The sequence below is a fragment of the Malania oleifera genome, chromosome 7 (genome assembly GCF_029873635.1).
Source record: "Malania oleifera isolate guangnan ecotype guangnan chromosome 7, ASM2987363v1, whole genome shotgun sequence".
Taxonomy (NCBI): domain Eukaryota; kingdom Viridiplantae; phylum Streptophyta; class Magnoliopsida; order Santalales; family Ximeniaceae; genus Malania; species Malania oleifera.
In genome coordinates this window covers 32,779,521-32,795,138 of record NC_080423.1, presented here as the reverse complement: position 1 = coordinate 32,795,138, position 15,618 = coordinate 32,779,521, and the positions used below count along the sequence as shown (strand labels likewise).

The window sequence follows — 15,618 nt, the reverse complement described above, 5'->3', positions numbered from 1 at the left end:
CTTTGGAATCTCCTTTGCCAGGTCACTGAAGACTCTTGCAAAGCATTGCCATCCCTCACCTTCTACGCCACCAGGAATGAACACAGAAAACCTTCTACGATTCCAGCCCAACCCTAACTCCAAAAAATTTCCCACCTTCATCCACCTAATCAACAGCCAAAAATTTTGAATATACTTTCGAGAACACCGAAAACCCCTCTGCATCCAACCAAAAACCGATAACCCTTCAACGAATCACGAGACAACCTCTTCCATTAACCTCACCCATCTATTGCGAATAGAATTCTTCTCGACCAAAAGCAGAGAAGAACTCCCCTTGCCTTGTCCAAATGGAGAATTTTCCTTCAATCTGAACCACTGGACTCGTCATACCCTAGACCAAGCTTCAACATAGCAAACACACGATGGGGGAACAAGAATAGTATCATGAGGAGAGAGGGAGAGAGAGAGAGAGAGAATCATTGTACCCCACATTCAGGCATATGTTATATTTAAATTGATTACATTTTACTAAAAACCCATTGAAACATTAGTACATAGGATTCTAGGACTAGAACATGCGAAGCCTTGGTTCTCAGCTTTAGTCCTTCCTCCCTATAAGCAGTCCTTCCAACTTTCTCCAAAACTCCTTGAACTGCTGTTTGAGCAACTGATCTTTGAAAGCCAACAGCAAATTTTATGGTGTCTGTAAATTTAAGGCACCAATCGCCATTCTTGCCCCATTGAACAAAGATGGAATGGCCTTCACCTTGAACTTAATCTGACATAAAAAAAAAAACCACAATGTTTACCTTGTCTTTTCACCAATAGATGAATCTCCTGAGAAACTTAATCCATAGAAATATTACAATTGTAGATACGCAGAAGATGAGCAACTGCAAATCAAGTGTGCCACTGACATTGATACCCAAATCAAACAATTCAAAACCCTACCTTTCTCATACAAACATGAAATCCCCCCCCCCCAAAAAAAACCCCAAACCCCCCCCCCCCCCTCTTCCCCCAGTGAACTTTCTCAAACTGCAAATCAAAGGACTACCTTATAGAACTTTCCAACAGGGTCTTGACAGGGTGATCAGGATGAGTACAATGTTTACATGTGCAGGTTAAAAAGGCTAACGCCAATCTAAGGATCTACTACTGGATTGCATTATTCTAGAGGTACTCTAATTTTTTGGGGAAGACACAAAAATGGTTTTGCTAGATCTCACATGGAAGCATAATATAAAAACATAGCTCAGTCTACTAGTGAATTTATGTTGTTAAAGCATCTGTTGTAGGAACTTGGTCTTCCTCTTTCAATGCAGCCACATTGCTTTTTAGATAAGAGAAGAAATATTAGTAAGATAAAGAAGCAATTACAAGGAGTGGAGGAAAAATCCCTCCCAAGAAGTAGAAAACAAAAGATTAAAATAGCAATAGATTAATTAAAAATCAAATCCATCCAATCTCATTGACTATAAATAAACCACATCCCAGTAAACAAACTAAATGTTGAACACGAGAGTGATGCCAAGAAAAGAACCCTGCCCCACACAAAAGTAGAAAACGCCATCCTTCCATTAAAAGTTCCACATTCAAGTTCCAACCAAATACACCACATCATGGCAATGAAACTATGCTGATAAAATCAGGTTGCAGGCATATAAAATCAAATTGAGTATCATTAGCAAACTAAGCATATTGAAACTGACTGTCATTGTTGCACTCATTAAATCTAAACTGAGATGCTGCTTGCAAATTAAACTAATCCTAAAAGCCACAACCATATTTCTTGGCAATCTGCTTCTGACAAGTTTTAAAATCACAATAATTTCCATAAAAAAAACATTCATTTAAAATTTAATCCCCCAGTGTACCAAAGCAGATTGAACCGTCACTTTGGTTTGCCACTCTCCTCCTAACGTGATGTGCATCAACTCTTCCTCTCCAATTTATTTTTCCAAACTACAGTCTCCCAGTTATCAACCTCTCAATTTCCGTACTCAACTCCTCCTTGATTTCAAAAGTTCCATCCTATGGGAAAACCTGTCAACGACATACTCTGAATTTCTGCCAACAGTCCAAGCCATATTCTTTTTTTTCTCCTCATGTTATTTTAAAAGCATATTTATGAATTTGCTCAGAGTAAAGTTGGAGTGATCACTTCTAATTAAAGATTATTTTTTAATTAATTATTATAGGCATTTAGTATAGGATGTGGCTTGGACTGTTGCATGTGATGCACAAGGAGGGCATCCCCCTATTGTGGTTCCACTAGGAAAGAATTTTTTTTGTGAGACCTGTTGACTTCAGCAGCCCCTGTCTACAGGGCTCCCTCTATAACAACTTGATTTTTCAATTTATTTTATTTTTTTCAGTGAATTAGAGCATCATGAAGAATTAGAAATAGAAAAAATATCTATATTTTGAATTTTCAAGTCTATAAGCTGTAGTGTTCCTCATTAAAGAGCACAACTAAATTGTCCATTTCTTTCTTTGAAGTAGGAAAAATTGAACTGATATTTGTATTCAATTCCTCCAAAATTTAAAAAATAAAAAATAACCATGTGCTCAAAAAGCATGACGGTAACATGTTACTTTCTAAAAATAACTACTAACATTTTTTAAGTTGCAAGTCATGTTGAGTTTACAACTTTACATGCATCAAGCTTGAGCAATTTGATTAGTCCAGCTTGAGGGCGAGTGTTATGAAGCAAATAGGCGGAGAAAATTTCATGGTCTATAATAATATTAAATATTTGTGTGAGAGACAAAAAGATCTCTCTCTCTCTCAAATTTTTTAATAGGTTTTCTGTTTTTTTTATCTCTATTCCATCCTCCAATGATCTGCATGCATACTTTACCCCCCCAAAACAGGCAAACACATCTACAGCTTGTAGAAAGCCAAAGCTTAGAAAATAATGAGTAAAAGGCTGGCATTAATGCTTTTTTTAAGTATTTATTCTATAACCTCAGTGTGACACAAAAAATTGGTATCTGCCTCAGCCGTGCACACCTGTCTTAGCTGGTCCAGTAGTATCTGCCTCAGCTGTGCTTTGTTGAGATTTCAATGAGCACAAATTCAGATTCACAGTATAATCATCCCCAACTGTCCCAAGTTTAAGCTTAGATGAAATCCGAAGATAACCTTCCAAGTTACCTGCAACAGAATCTGGATTGTAAATTCGGACAACCAGGCTAAAAGGATCAAAATGAAATAACCACAAACATGAATTGCTGGAAAGCTAGATACATATTTGATTTCAACTTAGCTTCCAAACTTTTAATAAAATTGCTCAGAAAAGCTGCACGCACGTGCATTTTTATTTGAATTTTTGAATAATTTATAAATGTGGTAAACTAGTTTTTCTATGCCATGCAAAAGCGACTAGAAAGGACACAACCAAGAACTTAGCTTTTCAACTGTGCCAACTTCATCTTCATCAGAAGCATCATCATCATAACATTAATCCTCATCATAATAACATAAGGAAAAGGGGAATACTTCAACCTCAGACATGAAGGAGTTGCGAAATACAGGAATATCCCCATCCCAGCTTCTAAATCACATCTGGATGAGAAACCAAGTAGATGTTTTTGGACACAAACCTCCCTAGACCTAGGCCTCCTCAAGAGTCTCGCAACCTACCAAATGATCCCTTCGGCATCACCTGTGCCCAACTACAAGAGAAAGCAGGAGAAAAATCTTCACTGCAACCTTAAAAAGAAATTTGACTAAGGACAAAATAAAGAGGAATATTCCCATATCTGCCTGGACAGGGACTGCACTATGTCGCAGTCTATTTGCTGGGAAAGTGTATTTTAAACTTAAAGTTCAAATTCTAATTCTGCTGTACTTGTTTAGCTTCATCTGCAAGGATACCTGACCACAAAATTGTAAAGGGCAGCCTGTGAGGACAGTTGTTTCCACAAAAGCCCTATCTCTAGGGCAATCCCACTAGCAGAGTCATTTCACAGAATAAATATTTTCATCATTTATCAAGTAATAGTAAGAGCTAACAGATTGAAGCACAAGTTTGTCCATAGTGTGATCCCTTTTATTAAGTCGTGAATGCCAAATAGTCTACTTTTTGTCTGACTATTCTTTTACACAATTTGGTACATCTAATTCTTTATGCCACACTATCCATTGGTTAGAATCAGTCGCATATAGATTATACTCTACTAGCTCATCTATGAGTACAATCATTTGCAAATGATGCAAAGCTCAGTCGGCAAATGGCTATCAGGTTGGGTTGTCTGACTGAGTGAGGAATGCTTTTGAAGAAAGAAGAACCTACTTAAGGCCATGGATGTGCTTGGCACAAAGCTAGGGAGGTTTTACTTCACATGAAGTCAACCATAAAATGAGATAGCACTCTTTCATTTTTATTTTTATTTTTTTCAGTTTCACAGGTTCCATCCATTCAGTAGCCTTCTTGTGAAGCAGAGGTGAGCTCTTCACTTGATAAAAAAGTGAGGCATAGCCTCAGCAATGGTTCTAGGTTGATACTAACCTAAACAAATAGAATCTTTCTTCCACCATAAATAAGTTTGCCCACCCCCTCAATAACAAGATCCCACAAAAATCATCTCAACGGTTAACCAAAAAAGCTAGATAAGACAATGGTCAATCAAGAACAGAACAGGTAGCTAGAACTATAAAATCCTCAAGCACACTCATTTCCCTCCACATAATGTAAGTATTTCTCTAGCAATGTTAATCTTAGGCCCAAAAATATTTTCAAAGATTTGTAATGAAGAAGCACATTTCAAAGCATTGCCAAAATGAGAAGAGAATAGCTCTTGGATGTAAGAATTCAACATTTTCCTCAACCACCCTAAGAACCTAAATAATAATACCACTCTTAGGCATGCATCACCAGCCTACCTTAACACATAAACCACCAAAGTAAACAAAAACGAAAAAAAAAAAAGCAGAAAGCATATCTCCCAGCAGAAGTCCTCTAGAAGCCGTAGACCAAGTTTTCTGCACACTGCACACACATGGGAGTGGATGGGCAACCTGTGATTTATTTCTCCATAGAACACCAAAACCCTTCCTAGCCAATGCCTCTGCCAAAAAATATAATTAAATTTTTCATAAGATTTCTTAAAATTTAACTTGGAAACAATTCAGCAAGGATTACTACTTTTCATATCATCAATGATCACTTAGCAGTGCAGCATCCAGAATCAATCTGTGTTGAATATAAACACTCTATGTCACATAGAACTTCCTCAATACACAGGAAGCAAACTTATAAATACTAGTCACCAAACTAACAGGCCTAAAATCATTTATCTTAGAACAATGGTCCTACCTGGGAACAGGGATAATGAAATTAGGTTTCACTCTTCCTTTTGACACCCTGACCATGAAACTAATAAAAAAAATTATATCCCTTGATAATCTCCCAACTCTGCTAGAAAATGTCATAGTAAGAAGGCTTTATCCTTTTCCCTCCAAAATGTCACTCTTAACAATTTGGACATATTGTCAAGTCTCAACAAGATGACAACAACACCAAATCTAATCCATCAATCATGTCCTTAATTACGATTTCATCAGCATGCAAATCCTTATACCTCATATTTCACTGACCATTACATAGACCTTGAGAGGAAGGAGATTATGATGAATTGATGATATATGTTCCCAGTCAAATAGGAATTGATACATTTATCATGATTAATTGCCTTGGTTGACTTAATGAAGAGTTGAATACATATGATGAATCTATCTGCCTTAATGTTGCCTAGAAGGTGGAACATTTCGGATCATAGAATGGGAACAGGATCACGATACGGCACCTGCTCTAAAATGTGGAACATTAGGGGTATACATAAATAGATATATTGATGAGAAAAAGTGTTATGGCACTTGTGTATATTGAAGAGAATACTGAGGTGTTCCGAAATTTAGAAGAGGCTTTTTATCGTGAAATAGATCAATAATGACAGAAATTGAACTAAATGTGATGATTCCCCACTTTTAACTAATAAAAAGTAATGTGAAAAATATTGAATTAAAGCTTTGGATCGTTAGATTTAATGTTCCAAAATGAAAATGTACCACGCTTCGAAACATTCGTACCAATATGTGGTTCACTAGGGTGTTAGTGTTTTCACGTGACTACAGTGTATTTAATCCCCTACTAAATTCTCACTTTCATCTTGAAGGAACACCAAATAACATATCACAATTTTTTTCCATTCTTCGACTCAATTTGTGTTTTCATATTAATTCTAGTTTCCCATTTGGTTAATTAACATAAGCAAACACATACACATGCACACGCAGGCATGTGTGTATACAAATATATTTATGTGCCTGTGTAAGTGTGTATCCATAACTGAACTAGCAAGCATACCATTTAACACACAGCGCCAAAGCTCCACCTGATCAGATTGGGACATGTTCATAATATTCTTGCAGTTCCCATTAATTATATATGCAGCCTGTAGGCATAATAAAGTATCATGAACAAAAAAAAAACCTTTAAAGATACAAGTTTCATTCCATTCATTTCAATGAAAATAGTAGCCCACCCCCACCAGGCATGTTCATAACATTCGTGCACTTCTCTTTAATTATATATAAAGCCTGTAGGCATATTAAAGTACCATAAGGAACCAAACATAGGTACATTTCAGTCTATTCTTTTTCAATGAAAATAGTTGTGCACCCCCACCACTTCAGAATCCCACCAAAAAAAGAAAAATAAAAAATAAGGTGAAATCAAACAACTGAACATAAAATACTGTGAAAAGATACCAGAAAGAGAGAAGACAAATTAATAGTCATCTGACTTGTCCATCAAATAAAAAAGGTTGTCCACGGAAATTGAGGACTAGCTCTTTCTATGCAGAGTGCTTATCATTATCATAATTTCTATCCGCATGTTTATACTAAATTTTATTGCTAAAGGATTTTACACTGAATTAAAATTCATTTTATAATCCATATGGAACCTGGAAAATATGAATGATGCAGCACCGGTCCAACAAAGGTTCCCAGTCTATCATTGACAAGCTTGATACCCATGGTAAACCGCACCCAAGTCTAAGGCTCAAAACATCTCAGAAAATAAGGTCCATCATGAAGGAGAAACAAGGACTTTAAGGTTCCTCACCTTATTCTTACAAGCATAGGGGAAGCAAAATGGCATCACAATCCCAACCCCAAGCCCACGAACCTTAGGTTAGAAAATTTAATATCCATTGTCAGGAATCTAAGCTAACATATAGCCACTCAGTTAACAAGAAGAGAGCCCAAAATCCAAGGGCATTATATAGATTTTAAACCCTTCTTGGATTCTCCATGACAATCTAGGAGAAAAGAAAAAAAGTTGAAACAAGATATCAAGCAACCATAATCAATAATCTTAATCCTGAAATAAACTTGTACCTCCAGTTCCCATTAAAACACCAACTGCGAACTGTTCAAAGAGGAATGAAAAGAAAAAAGAAGAAACATTTATCTTTACCTCTTTTAACGAATTAATAAAGCTCCACTTAACACTATCTTCACCTTCACAGGGGATCAAAATATTTCCCGGATAACCTCTAAAATGTACCTGTAAAAGAGGCTCCAACTTAAACCTAGAGAACTAACTTGTTTTGTCATTAAATAAGTTAAAAAATTATCTCATAATTAAAAATTAAGGATGTCATCCATGGCTGTCGAGACAATTTACCATTTCATACATTTGAAAGGAAATCAATCTAAAGTCATTCTATCATGGACTGGATGGATGAACAAAATCGTAACTTTCACACAGCAATTGAAATGGAACAGATACTTGTATGATCATATTCCATGCTATGTGCATGGCTTGCACCCCTGCCAAAGCGCAATAGTCATGTAGGATCTACGAATCATACTTGGAAAATGCAATAAAAATTTACATTCTTATGATAAGTCCAAATTTCTCCTTAATATTGCAGGAATGGTCCCCTAAAATTCATTTTTGCCTCCTTATTTTTAGGAAATGTATATGCCCAGCCACAAATTCACAACATCCACATTCAAGCGCAGAAACCCATTTCATGTCATAGTTCTCCTTTTATATTGCATTGTAAATGGCCTAAAAATTACACAGAAAAATTTATAACACAGATTAAAAACTAGTCCTGTTATGTGAACTACAATTAGGAAAAAAAATAAAAACCATCAAAGAACATATGATTGAAATGAGGATGTTCAAAAGGATTGTTGAATGTTCAAGGAAAGATGGAACAAGAAAGGGATGCATATGAGAGAAGCCGGGGGTGGTTTCAATAGAAGATAAAATGAGAGAGAATAACATAAGACAGTTTGGAGAAGTGCAGCAGAGACCAATAGATACATGGATTAGAAAAGTTGAATTGGTTGACATGGGAGATGCTGTTAGGCTAGGGAAAACAGAGAATAACTCAGCTCAAGGCAATTAAAAAATTAAATGATTTAAAAGAAGAGATATTTTTAAACGAACTATGGCACATGAACTAAAAAGAGCTTAACTAAGGACCCATTTGAGACAGCAATGATGAAATTTTATAATACAAATGCTAACATGCATGATATAACAATTTGGTTAGGAAGTCACCATTGATCTGCAAAACATCACTAGAGGAAGCTTCAATAACCAACTTCCTTCAAAATTGATTCTAAGCTCAAAATAGTTTTCAACCCAAAAAAATAACATACTGACTGTGTTGTCAAAGACTACCCAAAAATATCATAATTTATCCTATAATACTCAATGTCGCACTCGTACATACAAATTATGAAATTCTATATAACGGCTTTCCATCTCCTTAATTTCAACAAGTTTCAAATTCAAACTCCATAATGCAAGACATAGTTTTGTCAATTGGATTGACGAAGGCGCAATATTAAACCAATAAACCTTGTACCGTAAGATTCCAAGGTCTTTCTGGCTCTGCACATAAAAGGTCAAAAAGAACTCCAGTTGGTATATACCTGCATAAACATACATAACATTAAGCAATAAAACCCTAGATCTTGCAGTGGGATAAAACAAGTAAAATTCACATGCAACAACTACCATTCTCAGCTATCATAGTTTTTAATTCATTGGTTGTTTTGCAATATTTTTCCATGCACACCCTCCAGGAGGCCAACAACATGATATGACTATGTGTAGCATTGAGCATATCCATGCCACAACGAATAAAAAATAAATTCCAAAATAAAAGCACCAAAATCTTTCCTCCCTAGAAATTTTGCTGCATTTTCTTAAATATAAATGCAATGGCATATCATCACTTGATTTATAATTTGAAAAAAGCAAATAGGCAGTGCCAAGGAAAACACTGAAGCATCTCCAACCCAACAAACTTAAGCAAGTGCTTGCTGCAATTGAATTTTTGATGGATTTGAAAAACCATAGAGGTATCAACATGAATTTAGGCAAGATATGGACGGGCTTTAAGACTGAAACAGGGACTATTCAGTAGCAGATGGAAACCAGTGCAGTTTCTTGTGAACTAAAGAAGATGATGGGATGAAAAGAAAGAGAGAGGCAACGAGCTTTCCTCTCTAGTACAAGGGATCAATGGTTATGAACAGTAGATCGAGAATGATGCTTTTCTTTTTTTTTCTTTTTTTCTTTTTTTGCAATGAACAATAACAAAAGTACAAGAGAAAGGAGGATAGGGAAGGAAAGAAGCTTTCCTCGAAAGGGCCAAGCAGCTACACACAAATCCAAACTCAAATTTTCATCCATTCAACTCTACATGATATAATAATGAAAATGTTTATTGTTGGCCAAGAATACTGACTGCCAAGCAAACAGGGAAAAAAATCAGCAACTAAGCAATTTGAAGTTATGATTGGCTTGCAAAAAAGTTTAAAACTTGAAAAATCAAGAATACTTGGATGCTAAGCAACTCAATCACACTTTACTACTGAACCATAAAATTAACCAATTGATCCAAAAAAAAAACTCCTAAATATTTACTAAATAATAAGTTCACAAAATAAATTAAAACAAAAAAAATTACAGTTCTACCCAAGGTCTGATTTCGACTCAAATTTCGAAGCTCCAAAAGTATGGAAATTTCAATGGAGATTACGATTTCGATGTCAATTTTGATTTCAATTTGAAAAAATAATGGAAATTAAAGCATGGAATTCTTTTATAAAGCTTTAGAAATGATTAATAGACATAATAATGTAAGTTTTAGGACTAATATATTACAAGTAAATACATCTATGCTGTGTATGAGGTAGAGAAGTTGCAATATAATATGTGCATCAAACATATTTGTAAGATAATGTCCATTAAACATATTTAGTGAATCGGTTAATACAAATGAAATTCATAAATCATTTAAATATTATTTATTATACAAATAATGATAATTTAGACATGAATAGTTAAATAAAATGTTGTTGTAAGTTTACTTTTTCATAAATTTCAAAAGCACTTGTAATAATCTTTTGTTTCAATAAAAATAAATTAAGAGAGAAATTTCTCTTCACTCTTAAATCTCTCATTTGCATTCTGGGAAAAGTTCATTGCATAGCTCAAATTTCGACAAACTTAGCTAAAATTTCAAGATTTCAATTAAAATGATTTGTTGAAATTTCAATAGAAATTATGCAAGATGGAAATAAACTGCCATTTTGATTTCGAGGGTGATGGAAACCGGAAATTTTGAAAATTTCGTGGAAATTTAAGACCATGGTTCTACCTTCCTATAGCAATAGAATTTGAAGACATTCTATTACTTTTGAATTTGCTCCCAACTCATCCTTCCATTGATTGCATCAAACATTTTCAAAGTGAAGTGCATATCCTTGAAGGCAAGGTCAAAATGCAAAAATATTGCCCTAAAAAGGATGATGTGAGAGCCAAAATGGATTTTAAATAATAGCTAACTTCTACAAAAAGTAAAACCAATTTAGGAAGCCAAACAAGAATCCAGCTATGAACCTTCTAGAACTAAATTCAAGTTGCAAATTTCCTTTGGTTTTTTCCATTCACTATAAAAGATTCAGCAGATAAATAGTCTAAATAATTTGATATTTTGAATTATGCAATGCTCAGAAAATGAATAATCTACCTAGTTTGAGATTTTTAACAATATGAGTTTTGTAAGTCTTCACCACAATTCATGCGTCCTTTATAAGAGAATGATTCAAGTTGATGCAGGACTAATAAGCAAGAAAATAAAAGAAACAAAAGAAAAGAATAGGATGCAAACGAAATATAAATAAAAGAAACTCAGAAAGATGGAAACATAAGGAACATAAAATCAGGCTAATCCAGGGATGTTAGGTTAGTTCAGACGTTCTAACATTCAGATTGAGCCAAGTTATTTCTTATTATCGCAAAGATAAAATTCATTGTCAAAGGGGGTGCCATTCATGTCACACCCATGTACCAGACTGGGCCAAGCTATTTAAAACATATGGATCTGTTCTCAGCTTCAGTTGACAAAGAGTTAAAAATTTTAACTATTTAAAGCCTTGGGTGAATTTTTGGGCTGATAAAATTATGTGAATCATTATACGATGTTGTCAAGGGTTGGGTCGAGGCTCTCGGTCAACGATGCGTAGAGCACAGATTGTTAATGCAGAATGGGAACCAGAACAGGAACAGGAACAGGGTTAGTGGCCTGTCCAGGTACGCAGTGGGATGGAAGTAAGTTTCTTGGATCATTCTAGTGTTACAAAAAATGGTGTTCCAATAATAGAATGCTTTCTCTTTTATACACAAACACACATACACACAACATTTTGAGCTCATGGATAATTGGGCAATTTCTAGCCAAACAATTACATCTCAGAAACAATAATAAAAGTCCAAATACTGAATTGAATAATCTCCAGATTCTCAACTAATCAATTAATAGTATAAAAGAATCAACAGCTTAAATAAATAACATCCAAACTCCATATTCTATAATCAAGTCATAGTTTAGAAAGAAACAGTGATGAAAAGAAGTGCATTCCTGAGAAAAATAACCCCAGCTAAACTAAAAGCTAACTGGATCATAAGAAAATAGTGAGAACTGAAATTTTATACTGGCCTCTCTCCTTTATATTTGTAGGGTGGATTTTGACTGCCTTAAAGAGAATATGAACTCTGCACTCGCTGAGGCCTAAATCTTGGCATTGGATTAAAAGTAGTTTGACCTAGAGCTCTGTGACCTCTGTCTATGAAATTTTAGACCAAATGTTGATGCAGTACAGCATGGAATTAATTTTGTTTTATATTTTAATAATTTTCTGGATATTGTTATTTGTATTTATTGGGTCACATTTTATGATTCTAGGGCATTAATTTTTAAGTAACTGATTTGTTTTAGATTCCAAAATTAGTTTTTGTATTCTCCAAGCATTGTAAGGCTCTGAATGCCTCCTATGGACAAGTTTTAGTCAGAGTTGAATTGAGGTTATGTTTAATTGGACATTTATGTCACACCAAGTGATATCAAATGGAACTTGATAGGATTCATGATTTTAACTCAAATTGCCAGGACTGTCATGGCAGATTGTCTGCGAGCTTAACTCAAGCTTGCAGGGTTCACAATTCCAACTTGAACCTCCCTGCATCATCACTATCTCAGCCACAACTTCTCAATCAAACAGAACTACCCTTTCTCTAATCTCCCTACTCAAACCTTTCTTCAGTCATAGCCATGGAATTTATATACATACATACATATATATATATATATATATGTATGTATGTATGTGTGTGTGTGTGTATTACAGCCATGAACCCAAAAAAAAAAACAGAATCATGTGCAGGGAAAAAAATTGAAGCCAACATCTACTTCTTAATCAGTTGTAGCCCTCCAGCGCCCCCCCCCCCCCCTTTTTTCCTTTAAAGCAGTCAAATCCCTTCATCATCATCTTTTCCGTCTCATTGTCTTTGTCTTCATCGACCTCAGATGCTTGCCAAAGTAAATGCATTAATCCCTTTATTAATGATCCCCCCCCACAATGAATTATTCCTCAATCAACAGTATTGATAGATGCATTCTTCACACTTTCTTCCAATTTTTACTGCCAATAGACCCGTCAATCAACAATCACCATCCCTTCGCAGTAGTTGTCAGCACTAGTCAACCCTTGACGCCTCCGATTCTTAACGTTCATAGTTCTCACAGGTCATCAGTCATTGCCATTGTTGGGGAAACTTGATACACCAACCTGCTTTTGGTTTGATAAAAAAAAAGGATTTTGAAAGAACCAGACCAAGCTGATCTACATGAACCAGGCTGGACCAGAACCCAAACTGGACAATCTAGGCTGGACCAGCGAAAAAGCAAAGGAAAAAAAAAAAAAAAAATCTTAGTGGTGACAAATGACCAGTTTGGCTCATAAAGTAGCCCAAATGTGCGAGCAGAAAGGAAGAGCACAAAAGTATTCCATGACAACCATCTCAGGTAGCTTCAGTCAGTTCGCAAGTTAATTTTCAAAAGCAAATTGTCTCTCAAGTTCGACCAAAATTTTGATGCTTTTGATTTTTGAGTCAAAGATTTCTACTTTTAAAATATTATCGATCCCGGTAAAAATGAAAGGGAATAGTAGACAACACTGTGTTCCTTCTAGTGGGCCAACTCCTGTTAGTGTCCATAATAATAGCCAATTACTGTGCAGGCCTCTAGCATGTCAGATAATCGAAGTAGGGTTACTTCACCCAAATTCACAGTCAAAGGAGATCCAAAGATGCCATTTGAATGGTTCAATCATACAGAAATCAATGTTTTAAAAGGCAAGGCATACCTAAAACACCTTGAGGCTCCATCTTAGATATCAAATCCCGAAAAGGTTAATGCATTACACACTGAGGGTTAGGCACTTGTACAAAAGGCAGGCTTTTTTTGCATCTTTCTAGTTGAGGCTTATGCATTTTGGGTGTGTGATTCTCGAGTTAGATTTGATTAGAAAATGTAAACTCCATGTCTATATAAAAGGAATGTCATAATATGAGTTGATTTTTAAAACTCTTGAACCTCAAACTTCCTAAAATAATTAAGAGTTGTTTCTTAGATCTTGAAAATAATTTGAACTTTGTGATGTTATGGCTGTCTCTTGTCGTGATTTTCACAATGAATTCAAGTTAGAAATTTTTGAATGGCCAAAAAGTAGTTTGCAAATTATATTGATTTTTCTTTAATAATATTTGCGATTTTCTTAATTTTTCTTTATTTTTAAATATATGTAATTTAATTACATATTTTTATCTAAAAATAAAATTCTCAGAAGGATTAATTCCCAACACCTTGAGGCTTACACCTTGCCTCTTAAGGGTTAAACACCTCACCTTATGCCTTCACATTTTAAAACCTTGTAGAAAATATCTTTACCCATAAAGATGTCAGACCCAAACAAAAAGTTGGCATCGCAGTTATTCGTCTCAAGGGCCTCGCAAGTACTCAGCAGCATAGTATAGTTCATCAATGCCAACTTCATAGGCAAGCTCCAAATCCCTGAATGAAATCTTATGAGGCATCACATGGTGAAACTCATCATGATCAATTATAAGCAAGAGATGAAATTTAGGCTATGCATATTGGCTCAACATGATGATGATAGTGACATATACAAGGTTGAGTTTCACAAATTGGTTGATCAATGGTTTTTTAAAGCTGATGAACTCAGTGGATCAAGCCAGTGCCATTTCTAGGATTGCAGAGAAAAAGAGCAAATATTTGAAGGATAACCAGAACAAAATATCGATTTCAAGAGCCACCTCCTACCTCAACCAAGCCGCCTTAGAAAGGATTAAGCAGTTTCTGCTTCACTACTATAATTATGGACAAAAAGGACCATCTTATTGAACTTATCCTAAGAAGACTCATGTCACTGTAACGCAGACTGCAGAAAATAAGGAAAATGAATCCAAGGCTTGAGAGAGCTCCACTCTTAGTCAACTTCTGAATGCAACTTGAGTATTCCACATATGAAGATGTCAAGGCAATGTTAGCTAGCATCCATGCCAACTTTGGCTAAGGTCGAGATTTCTTTTCAATGGGATATATTGATGCAATTGCTGGGGTAACTAATTATGTTTATTTTAATTTTTTGGAAAAAAATTCCATTCTATTCCAAGAATCTTAAGAAAATATCCTTCTCAACCCCCACTTAATAATAATTGTTGCGGTCCCACATAATAAAAAGCCTTTTAAGTAAAAAGATTACACAACAGGTTCGGGATAGATTATTTGGTGTTTTTGGGTAACAGGTTCACCCTTCTTCTTTGGGAAGTATTCTTTATTTTTTTTCTTTCTTTTGGAGGGTTTGTGAAAGGGAAGGAGAGAAAGGCTTTGTGGAGAAATGCTCTATTTGCTATTATTTGGTGCATGTGGTTGGAGCATAATGTTCAATCTTCAAGGCTACCATGCTTATAGTTCATCATTTGTGGAGTAGGATAGTGTTTTTTGCCACTCTCTGGACTGCGACAAGTGGTATTTTTAGAGGAATCTCATCAACTTGCTTTCAAAGAAACTGACAAGCTGCACTTTTATTAGTTCTTCTGTTTCTTCTGTTGCACTTCTTGTTTTTGTCTTTGATTTTTCCCCCTTTGTCTCAGGGGGATGCCTCATTCTCCTATTTTTCACATTTTCTGCTCTCATAGGGTCTATTTGGATCAAGGATTCTATTTGGGA

At 35.2% G+C, this 15,618-nt stretch overlaps 1 protein-coding gene across 4 annotated transcripts in view; it reads right to left on the bottom strand.

Annotated features, from left to right (window-relative positions):
• Nucleotides 1-15,618, bottom strand: part of LOC131160168 (autophagy protein 5) — a 74,014-nt gene that overhangs the window by 44,941 nt on the left and 13,455 nt on the right. Inside the window, exons 3-6 of one of the 4 annotated variants that reach the window (XM_058115550.1) lie at nt 8,884-8,950; nt 7,473-7,562; nt 6,357-6,444; nt 2,999-3,142 (exon numbers count right to left, since the gene is read on the bottom strand). In XM_058115550.1, coding sequence (XP_057971533.1) covers nt 2,999-3,142; nt 6,357-6,444; nt 7,473-7,562; nt 8,884-8,950 — 389 coding nt within the window. The remainder of the gene's footprint in view (nt 1-2,998; nt 3,143-6,356; nt 6,445-7,472; nt 7,563-8,883; nt 8,951-15,618) is intronic. The other 3 variants (XM_058115551.1, XM_058115552.1, XM_058115553.1) reach the window with 3 other exon arrangements.